General features: G+C 32.7%; 1 protein-coding gene across 1 annotated transcript; it reads left to right on the plus strand.

The window, feature by feature from the left end:
- Window positions 1-50: 50 nt before the first annotated feature.
- Window positions 51-10714, plus strand: LOC148613568 (tryptophan--tRNA ligase, mitochondrial-like). The gene is made up of 7 exons (XM_088586956.1): window positions 51-185; window positions 2089-2261; window positions 3580-3661; window positions 4801-4881; window positions 6204-6286; window positions 7518-7636; window positions 8432-10714. The coding sequence occupies exons 1-7, from the start codon at window positions 93-95 to the stop codon at window positions 8878-8880; spliced, it is 1080 nt and encodes a 359-aa protein (XP_088443082.1). The 5' UTR covers window positions 51-92; the 3' UTR covers window positions 8881-10714.
- The last annotated feature ends 6237 nt before the right edge of the window (window positions 10715-16951 follow it).

Raw genomic sequence — 16951 nt, forward strand, 5'->3', positions numbered from 1 at the left:
ATTCGAAATATCATACGATAAAATAATTTACAGATGAATAAAATGTTTCGTTTATTTGTAAATTTGGTTTTTGATTTTTACATTTAACCAACATGGCAGCGTCCATACTGAAAACAGATCTACTTTCACTTTTAAATATATGTAAACGTTCAACATCTGTCTATAGTTTACGGCACAAGTATCAGGTATAGCTTGTTTGGTTATGATAGAAAATAAATTCTTAATGAATGATTTTACGCGCGGAAGCATATCTTCGAGTACTCCATATCCAATTTCTTACCTGAACTCAGGTAAGAAATTGGATTTGGTATTTTGGAGTATTGGGAAAAACATGTATGCTTGCACTTGCTGCAGTTTAAGGGGGCGACCATTAGATTCTAAGTGGAGGGGTTGGCAACCTTTTTTCATGTCAGAATTTTTATTTTCAGGCTGGTGCAAGTCAGATTATTTATTTTCACAATAACCTTGGCTAGATTATTTATTTTCATACTCATAAAAGAGTCAAATGTTTTTTTTTTAATGAAAATTTAAATGTGCATATCCGGGTTACAAAAATATGTGGTTTGGGTTACTTTTTATGTTCATTATTAAAGACATTGTTAAATGAAGTTCATTCTCTATAATACAAGGCATAGTATCTGCGTGAGTACTACAATGTACGATGTATATCCGACAGGTGGCATTCCTGGACCTGACATATATCCCAAATTTAGCTGGATATGTTGCGAGAAACTTTTTAGGCAACAGATTCGCATATATCTAGGTAATATGAATGAAATCTACAATTGCAATATTCAACTACACATTACCCCAGTAAAGTAATTTATGTATAGAGGATTCCACTGAATTGCATACCTGGTTATTGCATATTTCTGTTAATTGCATACATACTGTAGCATTTTCAAGAACCCAAAAGGTGTTATATAAAACTTGTGGAGTATTTAAACATGTATACTTTTCTAATTTATGAAACTATTGCGAGTGTAGTGAGCCATTTTTTTTTTTTGCACAGGTCAAAATATTTATTTTCAATTTACTAGCCAAGATCAGAATATTTATTTTCATTTCACTAGCCAAGGTCAGAATATTTATTTTCTAGCAATTTGTTAAGTCAGAATATTTATTTTCTGGTATGATGAGGCCAAATTATTCATTTCCTACATAATCAAAGACAGATTATTTTCAAAATCTAAAGTTTTCTAAATATAATGTGGGAATATTTGTGTTATTTTTGTCAAATACAACAAAGGGTCACTCAAAGAAACTTTTCTGAAAACAGTGTAGGACATCACTACAGCATTTACATTGATTTTCTATAAGATTAATTAATCATTGGTATTACTTATATGTTACAACAGTTACTGCAACATCTTTGAAGTCAGCTCTAAATGAAGAAAATTGAAACCAGTATAAATTGACTAATTCATGTTAATTCGCGCTCACCCTTATCAGTTCATGAAGTATAAGTTATACATATTTCATTATGCAATGATAATGCATAACAAGATGATATGGGGTCTACAGAAGCCATTGGGGCAATTGGTAGTAGTACTGTTCCCCAAACAGATGGTTAACCCTAATTCCAGGTGTTGTTCCCAACCTGTTAATAGTTCTGATTCACAGGATGCATGTTACATTTATATAGATCTTCATACTCAATGTACCTAAAACTTATAAAAGTTATTTATGATGAATATATGGGTTTTCAATCATCTAACAACAGTTATTGTATTATTTTGTAATATTGCATATCCCTTATTTTTTGTCTGTTTTAAGTGGGTTTTTCAAGCCTTGCATAGATTTTCTGCATATATAGGTTGAGGAATATGAGTGTATATGATTGGCCTTTCTTATTCACACTATACAGACCAAGAAGTCCTTCTATTTCCCCAAATTACAAATAAAAAATTAGCAAGGTCCAACTTCATCGTTTTACATTTAGGTCTTTAAAAATGTCTGGTTTAGACTGGTTTTCGGATTATTCCGAGTTAGGTTTAGACAGGTTTTCAGATTATTCAGAGTTAGGTTTAGATAGATTTCACTGTATCTGGTATGAACATGCATGTTACTGTGATGTATATATTGTAGACTTCCACATCTAGGGTTTTGTCTGGTATTCAGCCAACAGGAATCCCACATATTGGTAATTACCTAGGTGCCATCAAGAAGTGGGTACAATTACAAGATGAATATACTGAGGTTCTCTACACAGTGGTTGATCTTCATGCTTTAACTGTTCCATCTGATCCTAAAGAGTTGAGGTAGGATTCTGTAGTTAGGAATTAGCCATAGAATGATTATTGTTAAGTATATTTATAAGAATCATGTAAATTCTGTGATGTATCATACACCTAAAAAAGGCTACACATTTTTATTTTTTTTATTGAGTTGCTTTATAGGTCTATATTATGTAATGTATAATTATTCATTCCAATCTTTCTGCTCTTAGGAAATAATTCACATTGAAAATCCAACAGTTTCTATGTATTTTAGTGTCATTTACTGGGTTATCTCCCTTAATTTTTGAATTATATAGTACATTCTATATAATTTGTATCTCCTAAGAAGGATTTTATGAAAAGTCACATGTTAAGGTGGTAGATCTAGGGTAAGGGACATAACTCTTGAAATCAGTAATATGTTTGTATCATAATCAATTTCATCAAAGCCTCTCAAGCTTTCATTTGAAGCAGAATAAAATCAACCCAAGTTACTTAGATGCTTACATGAGATAGTGTTAAATGCTGAATACAAAAGTTCCAGTGATTTTTAAGAGTAGTGTCCCTTACCCTAGGTTTACCTTAATTCATATTTACTAAAGCATTTTAAATGAAATATCAAAAATAAAAATATGTAGGCTTTCCAACCACGAATCACATTTTCCATGATTTTTATCTGGAGTATTATTTAACTACATAAACCAGTACAATACATGGTAAGAAAATCTTAAATCATTCAGACCTTTTATGATATCTATATTCATAAGTAACAGTATACAAAATTCCCAACTGTACCAGCAAGGAATTCAACCAGGGTCCTTAGTCACTGTAAACCAATGCTCTACAAACATAGTAATTAATTCTTCTGACTGTGAGATGCCACTGTTACACATGTATGACATAAATAGGTAGATCCATAACAAATACAGTATGATATTAAACAAGCATAAAACTTCAATTAAAATAATACATTTGTACTTTTCACAACAACAAAAAACATATACAAATATACTTACAATTGTTAAAGTTACTAGTACATGTATGTAATCCTGAATATAAGTAGGTTGAATTCATCAAATAAAATATATGCCAGTACATTAATTATTTGACATTCATGTAACCTAAATGGGAATATGAATTAATTGCTCAAAATTAAATTAAAATGCTGTTTTGATCTGCTAAACATAAAATTCAGATTTTTTTTGGTTATTGATCATTTTCTATGTTGATATTACAGTTAATTCAATCTGAAAATGTTTTCATTTCATTTTTTCACTACTCCAAATACAGATCATTCTTTTGCAATGTAAATTATACAGCCATCATGGCATTATATGTATCATTCTATGGATTTTTGTAGAGAAAACATCCAAAAGATGGCTGCCTCACTGCTAGCTTGTGGAATAGATCCAAACAAAAGTATTTTATTTCAACAGTCTCAGGTTAGTTTGAGTCATATTCAGTTTAGATGTCAAGCTACTAAATAATGTCTGACATTCAAAATTCACTCTAGAAGCTGCCGCCAGCCCTCTCACAAAATGCAAGAATCTTGCAAAGTGGGGAAAAGGGAATGATTTTACATGACATTATTCAATTGTCAAACAAAGTAATAACGCCCGAGAATTTTGAAATGCCTGTCTGCTGCAGTTAGCAAGGAAGGAAACAAATGCCTGTTACTGTGTGGAAAAGCTGATCCAAATCTCTGGAATCATTGTAAAAAACATTGATGTATAAAAAAAGATTTGAAATTGACTCACAATATAGTAATAATTTACAGACTATATTTGGATAACCTAGTAAAATATGCTGTGTATATTTGATATCAATATTATTTACCACATTTGTTATAAGGGTGGGGCTATAATGCAATCACTGTAATCATACTAATGTCTACCCACAAGTAATAGTGAATTTTTTTTTACTTTGTTTCAATGATACATGTATATGATTAGCATAATGAGTTGTATACATTCTATTTTCTCATGTTTTGAAATCATTAGAAGACACAATTACGATAACTTTCTCCTTTTCTGTTTGACACTTAATGAGGTTTTAAATAACTGGAGTAATCTTTCATAAAGATTTTTCTTAGAGACTGTCCATGTAAAAATCAAGCAAATCCTATGACATGGGTGATACAGGGTAAATGTTGTCCCACCAAATGTTTTGTTCCAGTGTATGATGTATATATCATATTTATGTCAAGTAGTAGAGAGATCTTTTTAAAGCGACAACGGATGACTCGAAAAACGATAGTTCCCTAACAAAGCATTCTAATTTTGCACAAAACTAATGAGTTATCTCCCTTTTTCTGCTTTTTATGTAATTTTTTTCCCTTAAATGTTGCAGTTAATCAAAAACAAATATTCAACTTTGAGAAACAATACATTTGTGATATGAAATGGATGAAAATATTTTTAAAACAAAATTTGTCATGTGCAATCAGCTTCCTGTTTTTTGCATGGACACCCTCTTAATACTGGCAATATGTACAGCACTATGGAAAGTTAAATTGTTTATTGGGTAAAACAAGGTATTCTGTTTGACTATGTATTTTATTTCTAGCATTTTTTCCCTGTAGGTACCTCACCATACAGATTTAGCCTGGGTGTTGGGTTGTATCTGTAGCCTACCCAGACTTCAACATTTACCACAGTGGAAAGTAAGTCATTATCAGCGAAAACATTTAAATAACAATAGAGCCAATCTTGTCAAAAGCAACTCATTAACAATGAAGATTAATCTTGATAGATGTACATACCCAATTCTACTTAAGTTTGACTGGGCCACTATCATGATGGAAATTAACCATATAGTCAATGAAAACTTTCGTTCTTTGTCAAATCCCTTAAATGAAAATGTTCATCTCTAAAGTTGAACTGATAGCTAGTGTGATTAGTTAAAAAAAGACAATATGAAAAAATCTGCTCTGCAGAGATAGTTCATTCTAGATAAGTTACATCTAGAAGTGACATTAAAAATTATTTATTGTCTATTTATACTTTGAAAGAAAGTACAAAATGAGAACACATATAACATGAAAAAGTTAAGAAAAACAACTGGTTGCATGGAATATGTACACAGGTTGGGTAAGTGACCTGTGTTGAAGCTTTCCCCTGTGATAGCATGATAAAGTACAGGACTTGTGCAGGGAAGCTCCCCCTGCAATAGCCCGATAGATTATGGAACTCGAGTAGAGAAACTTTCCCCTAAGGTAGCATGACAGGACTCATGCAGGGAAACTTTCCCCTTCTATAGAAGTGATTGCATGACAAGAAAAGGCAAATTTATTTTTTTTATTTATTTAACCTCAGTAAACAAACATGTTGGATTAAAAAATGATATAAGCTCTGTAGAACATTTAAATTGATGGTGATATTTACAACCACTTGACAAAATGATTTCTTTGCATCATCAGGTCATCTGGTTTAGGTGAGGAGTTTGGTATTTTAATCTGGAAAATCAGTGAAACTCCTAGGATAAAATGGGTGCCTATAAACTTGAACACATGATTGCATTGAACCCAAAGGTACCCTGATTAACAAAAATGCAAAAATAATCAGGATTGTGTTTAGTCATGATTAGAGTTGGTAAAAAAATCAGACATATTGTTAGGCCAAGTCAACTTAAATGATAGATTCTCAATCAACCTTCACAAAAAATATGGGGCAGGTGGAAGGATTCTATTTTTTATTTCTTACCTGATATTTGCTAGCCTAATTTTAGCTATTTGAAGGATAAATATGTTCTAAATCCATAGCTACATCAGTTTTAAAGAAGAAACATTATTTATGTCACCAAGAAATGAAAGATTTGTGTGTTATAGTTTCTCAATAGTAGAAACAAACACGAAAGAAATCCTGATTTTGAAATTCAGGCCTAATTTTTTTTTTAAATTTTCTTCAATTTTTTAGGGGTGGGTGGGATGAGAATCTACTAATTAATTTTATTTGGCCTTATGTTAATCTTTTATTCATTGTTCAGGAGAAATCCAAGTCATCTGACAGTAGTGGTGTTGGTCTGTTAACCTATCCTATTCTCCAGGCAGCAGATATACTTATATATAGGTATTGTTAATTATTTTAAGTAAAGGACTGTAACCCAGATATACTTATATATATATATGTGTATTGTAAATATATTAATTGAAAAAAGCTTTTTGATAAATGTCAGGACTGTAACCCAGATTTATACAGGATCTGTACACTTGCTGATGTATTCAAGAAGAATCAAGGGAACCAAGATTCTAGTGGAAAACAAAAGAATATAATCCAGAGACAAAGACCTGACAGGAAAAACGAACACACACACAACAAAGAACATTAACCAAAATAATATGTACAAAGCAGCAAAAGTAAATGAGCGACTCTAACTGCATTAAAAACTGGGAGCATGGACCAGGTGCACAGAAACGGTAAGTGTTCTCTGCTTTACCTGCCTACTTGCTCATAAAAACTCCAAGTCCAGAGTCGACGAAAGGGGAAAGGAAAACTATGACATGTTAAAAATATTCTTTTTTGTAGAAGGCCTTTTTAAGCTCACCAAAAATCTTATGCCATCTGAGCACTGATCAATCTAACTACCTTTTACTTTGTCTGTTTTCTGTAAACATGATTGCAAAATGTTATAATTATCTGTAATGGACCTCTGAAATTCAGTCACAATGTACCCTACCTGAAAAGAAATGCTTGGATAGAATTTATAGTTGTGACTTAAATCGTTGAGGAATTAGAGGCCAACAAGGGGCCAAGAACAAGCATTTTCCGATTTGTACAGACTAAAACTTGTGAAAGTAATTCTAAAAATCTCCTTGAAATTGTACCACAATGTAACCTTTACTTTTTTACGACAATTTTATACCCACACTTAACAGGTGGCTGGTATATTTGAATTACCTTATCCATCCATCATTCCATCTGTTCATCATTCCTAATTTCTTTGCAGGAGCTCTCAGCTCCCAATTGATGCATTGATTACAAATTTGGTGTGGCTTTAAATAGATAGGACATATGTTTTTAACATCCTCCTTTTCAAAGTGTCTGGATCTGCCCCTGGCAACTTCATGTTGTTTTTTTTTTTTGTTTTGTTTGGTTGTATCCAGCTGTGCCCTGCAAAGCATTTTGTTCAGTTTGGCTTTAGGTAGATATGGACATATCATGCAGTGACAATTCAGCTGTTTATTTGTCTTTGTCTTTTTCTGTTCCACGTAAATCAAACCAAGTTCCTTATACAAGATAATATATTCAGTACCTCAAGTAAAAGTATACAGTGTATTTTAGGAAATATGTTTTATTTTAGAGCATCACATGTACCAGTGGGAGAAGATCAAATCCATCATTTAGAACTAACAAGGGATCTTGCCAAAAGTTTTAACAACAAATTCAACTTTAACTTCCCTTTACCATCAGCTATAATGGGTAAATAAATTATTTATTTTTTTTCCAATTATAATGATAGAATTTGATACATTCAGGGTAGATACGTTTTTTTCTGTTTTAGTTGAATTTAAATTCTTGCTGAGTTTTATGTAATATATGATAGAATAAATTTAATTTATTTTTGGCACTACATATCTGTACTTATCCCAACTTTGTGAAAAATTGTCTTTTCATTGGCTAATGACCTGGTATCCTATTTGTGTTGATTCATAAGTTGAATTGCACTATGGAAAAAACAGTGGGAAAATTTGGTTGCAAATGTCTCTGTGGCCCTTTACATTTTTACGGACCCCATATATCCCCTATTCCCCCCTGTAGCTGACTGAAATTACATGTAATACTGTGTAGTGAGAAGTTTTCAAGGGGTGCTAATTTTTGCATATATTTAGTGATCAAAAAAAATTTCAAAATAAATTTACATATAAAAATATTTATAGTCTGGGCTTGATTACTTAGTGCACTACTTAGTACCTGCTAAAATTAGAAATGCCAAAACAATTTGTTATTCCTCTTAGCTAAATGGGTTTTTTTGCTTTTTAAGGTTTTTATCAGAGCTGGTAATAAAATCCCCTCAAGCTTTCGTAGAAACGGTTTGAAATATTAATTGAAAACATGGTATAAGCTTCAATATTATTGTTTTTATTGTATGTGAGACAATTGATTTATTTCCTCATTTGATTCTTTTTAAAGGTTTTTTTTTCAAATTTAGAAATTGCTGTGGTATCTGTGTCCTATGAACATGTTTTTTTCTAGCCTTCTCTTTATGAATTGTAGGAGATAGTACACGGATAAAGAACCTGAAGAATCCATCCGTCAAAATGAGTAAATCTGAACCAAATGAAAAAACCAGAATCTCTCTAACAGATTTGCCAGATGATATATCTGAAAAGATTAAAAAATCACTAACTGATTCCCTGCCAGGTATTTCCTATGACGCTGAAAATAGAAAAGGTATGGCCAATTTATTGGAAATCTATTCAGCATTTACTGACCAAGATGTAGAGACGGTTTGTCAACAATGTTCTACATTAAATAAGGTGGAATTCAAAGACAAACTGGCTGAGATTGTGATAGAACATTTGAAGCCCATCAGACAGGAAATAGATCGGCTACTATTGGACAAATGTTATCTTCATAAGGTCTTGTCAGACGGTAAAGACAAAGCTGCAGAGATAACGTATAACACATGGACAGATGTTCAAAAATGTGTAGGGATTTCATGAACATCACACTAGAGAGATTTTTGATTAGTGATGTTTTGAATAATTACTGAAGTTTGTTTAATAAAAGCTGTCTTTCACAAAATTATCTTCAAAACACTGCATGATCAAATTTGATATTAGTTAAGGTGGCACAATTATAAGGTGAACAACAGATAACTAAAATCTGGTACAGGTGTTGCTATGTTCTCAAGGTGGGGAGGGGGGGGAGGGTGAACTACACCTAAGGGAAATAACTCTGTAAAAATCAGCAAAATGTTTTATTTTGTGACATTCTGATATCAAACTCAAAACTTCTTATTGATCAAAAGTTTTGTTGATGAAGTTACATTATGTTCATTGAAATTATTCCCATGTAAAATGTGGTGAAAATTCTTGAAATTTATGAATTTATATCAAAGTAAAATACTGAATAAAATTTCAAGAAATTTAAACGAGCCAAATAAATTTTAGAGAAGTTGTTAAGTACTCCCTTAAATAAAAATAGAAAAAAAATTACACATTAACTGGAAATTTTGAGGGAAGTTTCTATCGAAGTTTCCCACTTTAAACATTTATCTTTATCTCACCTTGCACTTTGAGAAATTATCGCCATCTCTTTGCTGTGGCTGTGTTGTTGTCATTGCTGTAAAGGTCATAGTCTGTAAACTTTACTTCAAAAATCTTCTTCTCTGAAACTTCTTGACAGACTTTTAAGAAAGATAGCATGAATGTTCTCTAGGGTATTCTTCCCAAAAATTGTGTTTGGATTTTTTATCCATTAAATAAAATTGCCACATATTTATAGAATATAGATGTTGCATGCCAACAACTCATAGTTAAAGTTTTTGCCCTTGACAGGAGGAAAACAGCATATGTTTTGCAGTTTTTAGCCAATATCTTGAAAATCATGACATATAGAAAAAACTTTTTTATAGATGAAATGATCTTATTGATAAGGCCAACAGCAGTGTCCATTGATTTAAAGTTGTAGGAGGACTTCTTGTTATTGCCATCAGAAAGTGAAAAATGATGTTTTATGCAGTTTTTAGCCAATATCTGGAAAATCATAATTGATAGATAAATTGTTCAACTGATGAAATGATCTTAACATTAATGTCTACAAGAGTCTCCTTAGGTTAAGTTGTAGGAAGACTCTTGTTGGAGTTACTGCTCTTAATTGGAAGATGAAAATATTGTTTTTATGTAGTTTTTAGCCAATAGAGAAATAGAGATGTTGTTTTGTTTTTTTTTTGTTTTAAGTGCAACTTAGAATTAACCACATAATTACAAATATGTAAGTATATTATTACAATCATCATGACATGTTGCCATATACAACTATTTGTATAAATATATTTATGACATGCAATTTTTACCATCATTATGAGGCTTATTCTGCACTGGCCTTTTTCAACATAACATATACATAACCATAATAGATATAAAACATTTTCAGTTGATGAAATGACCCTTATGAAAAGGCCTACAAAAGTCTTCATTGAGTTGAAGGAAGACTCCTTGTGAGATTTATTGCCCTTGAATGGTGAAAAATGAACCATTCCAGGCTCCTGGTATTTAAATGGAAACAATCTGTGTGTCCAAATCAAAGTGTGTCTTTTTAACATACTTTATTCAATCAAAAACTGCATTCACCAATTTAGCAGTTAAAGAAAATGCCCAACATCAATGAAAAATAAAATAAAACAAAACGACACTATCCTGACAAGCAATATTAAGCAAGGTTTAGGAATACGCAGAATGTACAAATCCCTGTAGGGAGCAAATATTTTATAAAATAGCTTATTCTTTGTAATTATTGAATAAACAATGGAAATCTAGATCTTGCATAAATTGATGGACATTTGTTTTGCTTTAACTTCCAATCTACGCCTTGTTTTACCAGTACTGCATGAAATAGGATTGAAAAGTTGAAACACACAAAAATGAATAATACATCTACTAAGCTCAACAGCATGTAGTCTTATGTCTAGATCTCCATATGGTTACATGTACATATTGTAGAATAATTATTGGAAATAATTATATATCCCAGTAAGAACATGATATGCTGATCTGTAGTATGCACATTTCCTTTTATTGGGAAAAAATAGATATTCACAAAATGAATAGAGACAGTTCAACCACACGGGTTAGCTCCCACTATCAAACATGCATCCACAGTAAAAGAAAAAAAATGCAAAATGTAAAAATGAACAAAGAGCTATAACTCTGGAAAGAAAATTATTATCACTGTATTTTGTAACCTGATTTGAACTATATATATTCTAGCCTGTGTCTTTGGTTACTGGAAAGAACAGAAGACAAACTGGAGTATCTTTCTTCTAATAGTCTTACCTTTTTTACACATATTCAACTTCTATCCAACGAATCCACACTATGAGCCAGTACGTTCTATGTGATGATATTCAACAATGCTTTTCTAGTATTAGGTAGAGAAAATACTTATTTTGCGAAAAAAAAACACATTGATTTTAACAAGAAGTACTGTGTTTCTTATGTTGTTCAAATGTAAGCTTTTTTATCGAATCTTAGCGACAGGTGTTCTAACAGGACAACGGCAATACCTATGGGAACAAATTGTGCATCATTCTTTTTATATTCCTGTCAAGTTATTACAAGGACTAATATAGAAAAAAAAGAGAAGCGTATATCCCATTTCCTTCAGCTGCATATATATAGATGATGTATAATCACTGAAAAAAAGATTATTTGTATTTGATACTGGTATGAATATTGAAAATAAAGAGACATCTGATGTACCTTCTCCCGTGTCATACCTAGACCTGAACATTTATGTAGATAAAATCTATCCTTCCTTATGTGGTGGTTTTGACTTTCCATTTGTAAACTTTCTTTTTCATAGTGGCAATATACTGGCATCTCCAACCTATTGGTTATACAGATCACATTTGTTCTTATGTTCTGTACACAGAATTTTCTTGTAGAGTAATGATACTGCCAAATAAGCTTCTTATGCATGGTCATTATCAACCTTTTTATAATCTCTACAGCAGTTTTGCCGTCTTCATCACATTTCGCTCGACCGATTCTATAAAGGCAATAACAAAATTACCGAACTCATAATCATAATTCAGAAAGGGAAATATTAAATAGCACATGGAATGGTAAAATTAAGGATAAACTGGTAAAAATGAAAAAAAGGCACAACCTCTTAGTTCAATTTTCCCTGCAGCTTTTCTCTATTGTGTCCTGATAGACTTATGAGAATTCTTATGCGACATTTTCTATTTCGCCAGCCGTGCATCCATTGTGTGTCTGCTTTGGTTTTTGTGTAACTTTGTATTCTATTCAGTTTTTTTTTTTGTTAGATCTTGTGACCTTCGCTCTGAGTTCTTGTTGACTCTTCTAACCTTTTAACTTTGACCATCTTTTCCTGTTTTGTTTTGCTCAAAAGTTATTCTCTTAAATTGTATGTTTGGCTCTTCAATGTTCTCTCTATTTTTCTTTTCTTTTTTTTTTTTTTTGGGGGGGGGGTTTGCTTACCTAGCCATATTATCTATATGTGATACCTGGCTCTTTGTTTATTTTTCGCATCTCCATTTCTGTTTTGCTCTCTGCTCATTTCTTGTGTTTTGTATGACTTTTCTGTCAATCTTTAATGTTTTTTTTTTACTTGCGGTCCAGTCGTGATGATTTGCATGGCTGACTGTCTTATCTCCTATGTGCTTGTTTGCTTCTTCCAGCCATCTCTTATGTGTTCTATTTGGCTGCTTTTCTGCTTTCTGCTCTGTGTTTGTTCTCAGTTCTTTGATTTTGTGTTCCTATATAGCCTCTTATAAAAAAAATCTCTTGTATTCTGTACAACTCATTTGTCAAGCTTCTGGCTTTTGGTGATCTTTCATGTATGTGTGAGTGTGAGATCAGTTTGGATCAGCATCTCTTCTCTTCCTGGGCTGGATCAATACACTTTGGAAAGGAGGGGTGCCAACCGAGGTTCCTCAAAAAAAGAGGATGCTAGGACATTATTTGCCATTTTTTGTCAATTTTACATATGAAAATGACAAATTTTCCAATAAAATGGGGTGCCAATCCGCCAACCCCCCTCTGAATCCACCACTGTGTTCTGTGTTCTGCTTAACTCTTTGGCCATCTATCAGTATTTTGTTTGACTGCCCTGCTCTTCATGCCAAGTTCTGTTTGGATCCCCTGTTCTTCTCGTCATGTTCTGTTTGGCTCCCCTGCTCTTCACGTCATGTTTTGTTTGGCTCCCCCGCTCTTCTCGTCATGTTCTGTTTGGCTCCTCTGCTCTCCTCGGCATGTTCTATTTGGCTCTTCTAATCAGCGTTGGTGTGTTTTGTTTTTTGTCGCGCTCTTTTGATCTTTGTGTAAAGTAAGATTCTCCTGACTATCATTTGTGTTTCTGTATAAATTTCCTTCAGTAAAATCCTTGACAATACATTACTATCAGTTATATATATACATATCTATCAGTTAGAAATCGGCAAAAACAAAAAAAAAAACAACAACAAAAAATACAATCCATAGACATCAGAATCCAAACACATTGCAAAAACGTGAAAACAGGAAATAGAGACGATCAACACACAGAGCGTAGACAACAAGATAAATCAATTGCATTTACAAACTGTGAAGATAAGAGAAAAAACCAAGACTTCACACAAAAACTAAAGCTCTTGCAATATTGAACTCCAACTGGTGATATCAGGTGCTCCTGAATGGTAAACATGTCCTGTTCAACCGGAACAATCACACGGCAACGAGACATATCCAGTCAGCGTCAAGATTTGTTTTTCAGTTCGGATAGACGTGATACCTGGCAGAAAATGTTTTGTCATATCTGTGAGAAGACAACTTCCTGTCGGTCAATTAAAACCATTAAACCTCTGTAGTGATGATATTAACAAACACCAAACAAAACTTTGTCTCTAACATGAAAGGCAATAACGGATACATGTCATTTATACTCCAATGTGGAGAAAAATTAATTAAGGGATCAAGGATTCGTACAGTAACAAAAAAAAAGAGAACATAATCCAGGGTATCGAAAAGACAAATAAAATGACATAGCACAACAAAGTACATGAAATAACTAAAATAAATTTTGCACAAAGAAATAAAAGTAAATTAGCAACCCGGCCCAGGTTGATCGGGAAGGTAAGTGTCCTCTCCCTTTCTATAAAAACCCACCAACCATTTTGAAATGTCGCATCCAGGGAAGACGAGAGAGGGAAAACTATGGTACGGTGAACAAATCGATTCTCATTGTGCAGACGGTTGCACCATAACATCTACGAGCATAAAACTTTTAAAGTGCAGACTCTAAAGTGATGACTTCTCTTAATATGTAGAGATGTCGGAATACTGCCAGTAAGAGGAATTGAAAATTGTACGTGGAAGGCGATCTTCTCGTTCTGATTAACAGATTAACTTGCTTTTTTGTGGCTTGCTATGGTTAAAACGCTTTCCTTTCTCGATTTAACTTGCTTTTCTAAATACAAAAATTCAAAATTCGAGTATGCTGTTCACGCGTTCCAATCCAAGCAGCATTAGAACCAAACGCATAAGAATACCCAAAGATAAGTGTATACGAGAAGTGCACAAACCAAACAAATATCTGGAAATATGATGCCAAATTCACGCTGAAAACTTTTACCAAATGCGATGCAGGGAACCAAGACTAAGTCTTGATGTTTAGGCGCTTGTGAATTTTATGATACTACAAATGCCCGTAAATGGTCTACGATATAAATCAAGTCAGACATGTCTGACTACTTGGCTGATGAAAACCCCCATCGGAGACTTTTTGGTCCCCCAGCAGTAGCTGCTAAATGTACCGTAATGATCAGCTTAGGGAAGCTCTAAGGCGAATTTATTTCAAATCAATATCATGAAGTATACATATGCTTAACAAATCACCAAGATTATTTAACACCTCTACAAAAAAAAATAATTTATTACCGTATTTCACTAAGTAGTGAGTAATGAAATCAATTATTTATTTTTTTTTTACTTTTTATCCATTTCCGCGGAAAAACTCCAAAATGCTGATTTTAAACTTCTGAGTGAGATCACAAGTTGCTAGTGCTCAGGGACTATCTATAACTGATATATGAAGTCCCTGGTGTGTTATTTTGTTGCAATGAGTTTATCTTAATTCCCTGATTGTGTCTATTGGACAGATTATTTCAATATATTTTACAGTAAAGTACAAAGATGCGCGATACGTAAGAGAAAATTAAAGTTAAATTGTTCATAGCTGGCTTAGTTAAATTGTTTACGGTTTTCTTGTTTATTCTGAAAACGTAATAATTGATAAGTCATCAGTTTCAAAACACATCCCCCACTTGTGCTTGACTATTTAAACATTGATACAAATTTCCATCTGTACATCAACTTGCTACATTGTTTGTATTTAAGAAAAAAAAAGCTATAACATGAAATGCCATTAAAACCGGGTTGTCTCTAGCAATGTCGGGGTAAGACTATATTTTTAAATTCATATCGTTACCTGCGGTACACCTAAGTCACTCTTTTCATCATAGACCGCAGGGCAAAACTGACCAATCAATATAAACAATTGAACGACCTTGTGATAAATCAGTATCAAGAATACTCCAACAACGTCATAGGTTGGAATTCCGTTCTTAGGGTGGCACAAAGTCATAAAACACTTACCAGACAACCTCTAGCACTGCTGGAGTTTATCGAGAATGGCCGAAAAGTACCGATCATAGCTGGACCTTACATGCACATCATCTTTCAGCATGAAATTCGTTGCAAATGCAACTGAATAGCTGTAAATGTTTCTTAGCTAGTTGACTAATGTTTACCCATTTTGACGTATACTTCTGTGCAAAAAACAGAAATACACCGGGACTGTAATGGACAATATGCATGCAGGAGCTTTGGTTAGCCATAAAACATCGACTAATTTAACCACCATTTCACTTAGCCAGTACCAATCCAGGAACATAGTGACACATTTCGTTTTCCTCCTTTATCCTTGATTTTGCCAGTTCGTACCATTTAAGATCTGGCTTTTGGATTTGTGTTTATGAAATCGGTAATTTTGTAATATTACCTTTATATTCAAATTGCTGACATGATTTGATTTTAAGATAATTATGTTTTGAAAAAGTTGAATAAGTTCTTAATTTGTTGTATTTACATGTCTTCAGAATAATTATATTCAAAGGGATCAATATATTCATATGCCTTACAAATAAACTGGATATTGCTGATTTCAACACAAAATAGCCTCCCTGAATTAAAATTCGGGAATTATTAGTTATTATTTTGACAAAATTACCACAGACGTAAAGAACAGTAGAAGATATATATATATATGTAAAAATTTCCGGATTTTGAAGACAACGTTTGAATAATGATTACATATTCATATACTGCCACCAAATCTGCTCGTACATACCGTATTATAAACTCGAACTTTCAAAAGGCCGCAGAATAATCTGGAAAAAACTGTCAGAAACAGCAAAACAATTTAAGACCGGCTATAGAAAAAATACTCTGGGCCCACGCGTAGTAAACCAAATAAATGAAAATTAAGGAGAAAGATTGATCTATCATTTAGAACGCTCAGATAAACTTTGGAGCAGACAGTTTTAAAATGTCGAAATGATGGCTGGCTTTATATGAAAGTTGCACCGCATTGATCCAAATGTTCAGTTTTAAATTAAATCCATATAATTTGTGATAGTTGGTGTAGGCCGACGAGCGGACATTTTGGTTTATATTCATCATGGGTTATTAACTTGTCTAATAGTAGACATTTTATAGATTCTGAATAAACTACAAAAAATGTACATTTAAACAAAAGTCACTTCAATCCACCAATTATAGATGTATCTGTAGTAGTGGGTAACTAACAAGTAGTTCTGATCTTCAGTTGAGATCTTTTCATGATTTGTGTGTTTCTTAACTTGGATTTGTATGAAAGACATTGTACACAGATTTAATCTATTTTCCACTTTTAGATTGTATTTCTCATAGGGACAAGAAGTCATAATTGTATCATGTTGATTCCAACAACAATAAATTCTAAATACAATAAATCCCTGTCAACGATACA

Source organism: Perna viridis, chromosome 6 (assembly GCF_037379345.1).
Source record: "Perna viridis isolate PV_CMFRI_1.1 ecotype Kerala chromosome 6, ASM3737934v1, whole genome shotgun sequence".
NCBI lineage: Eukaryota > Metazoa > Mollusca > Bivalvia > Mytilida > Mytilidae > Perna > Perna viridis.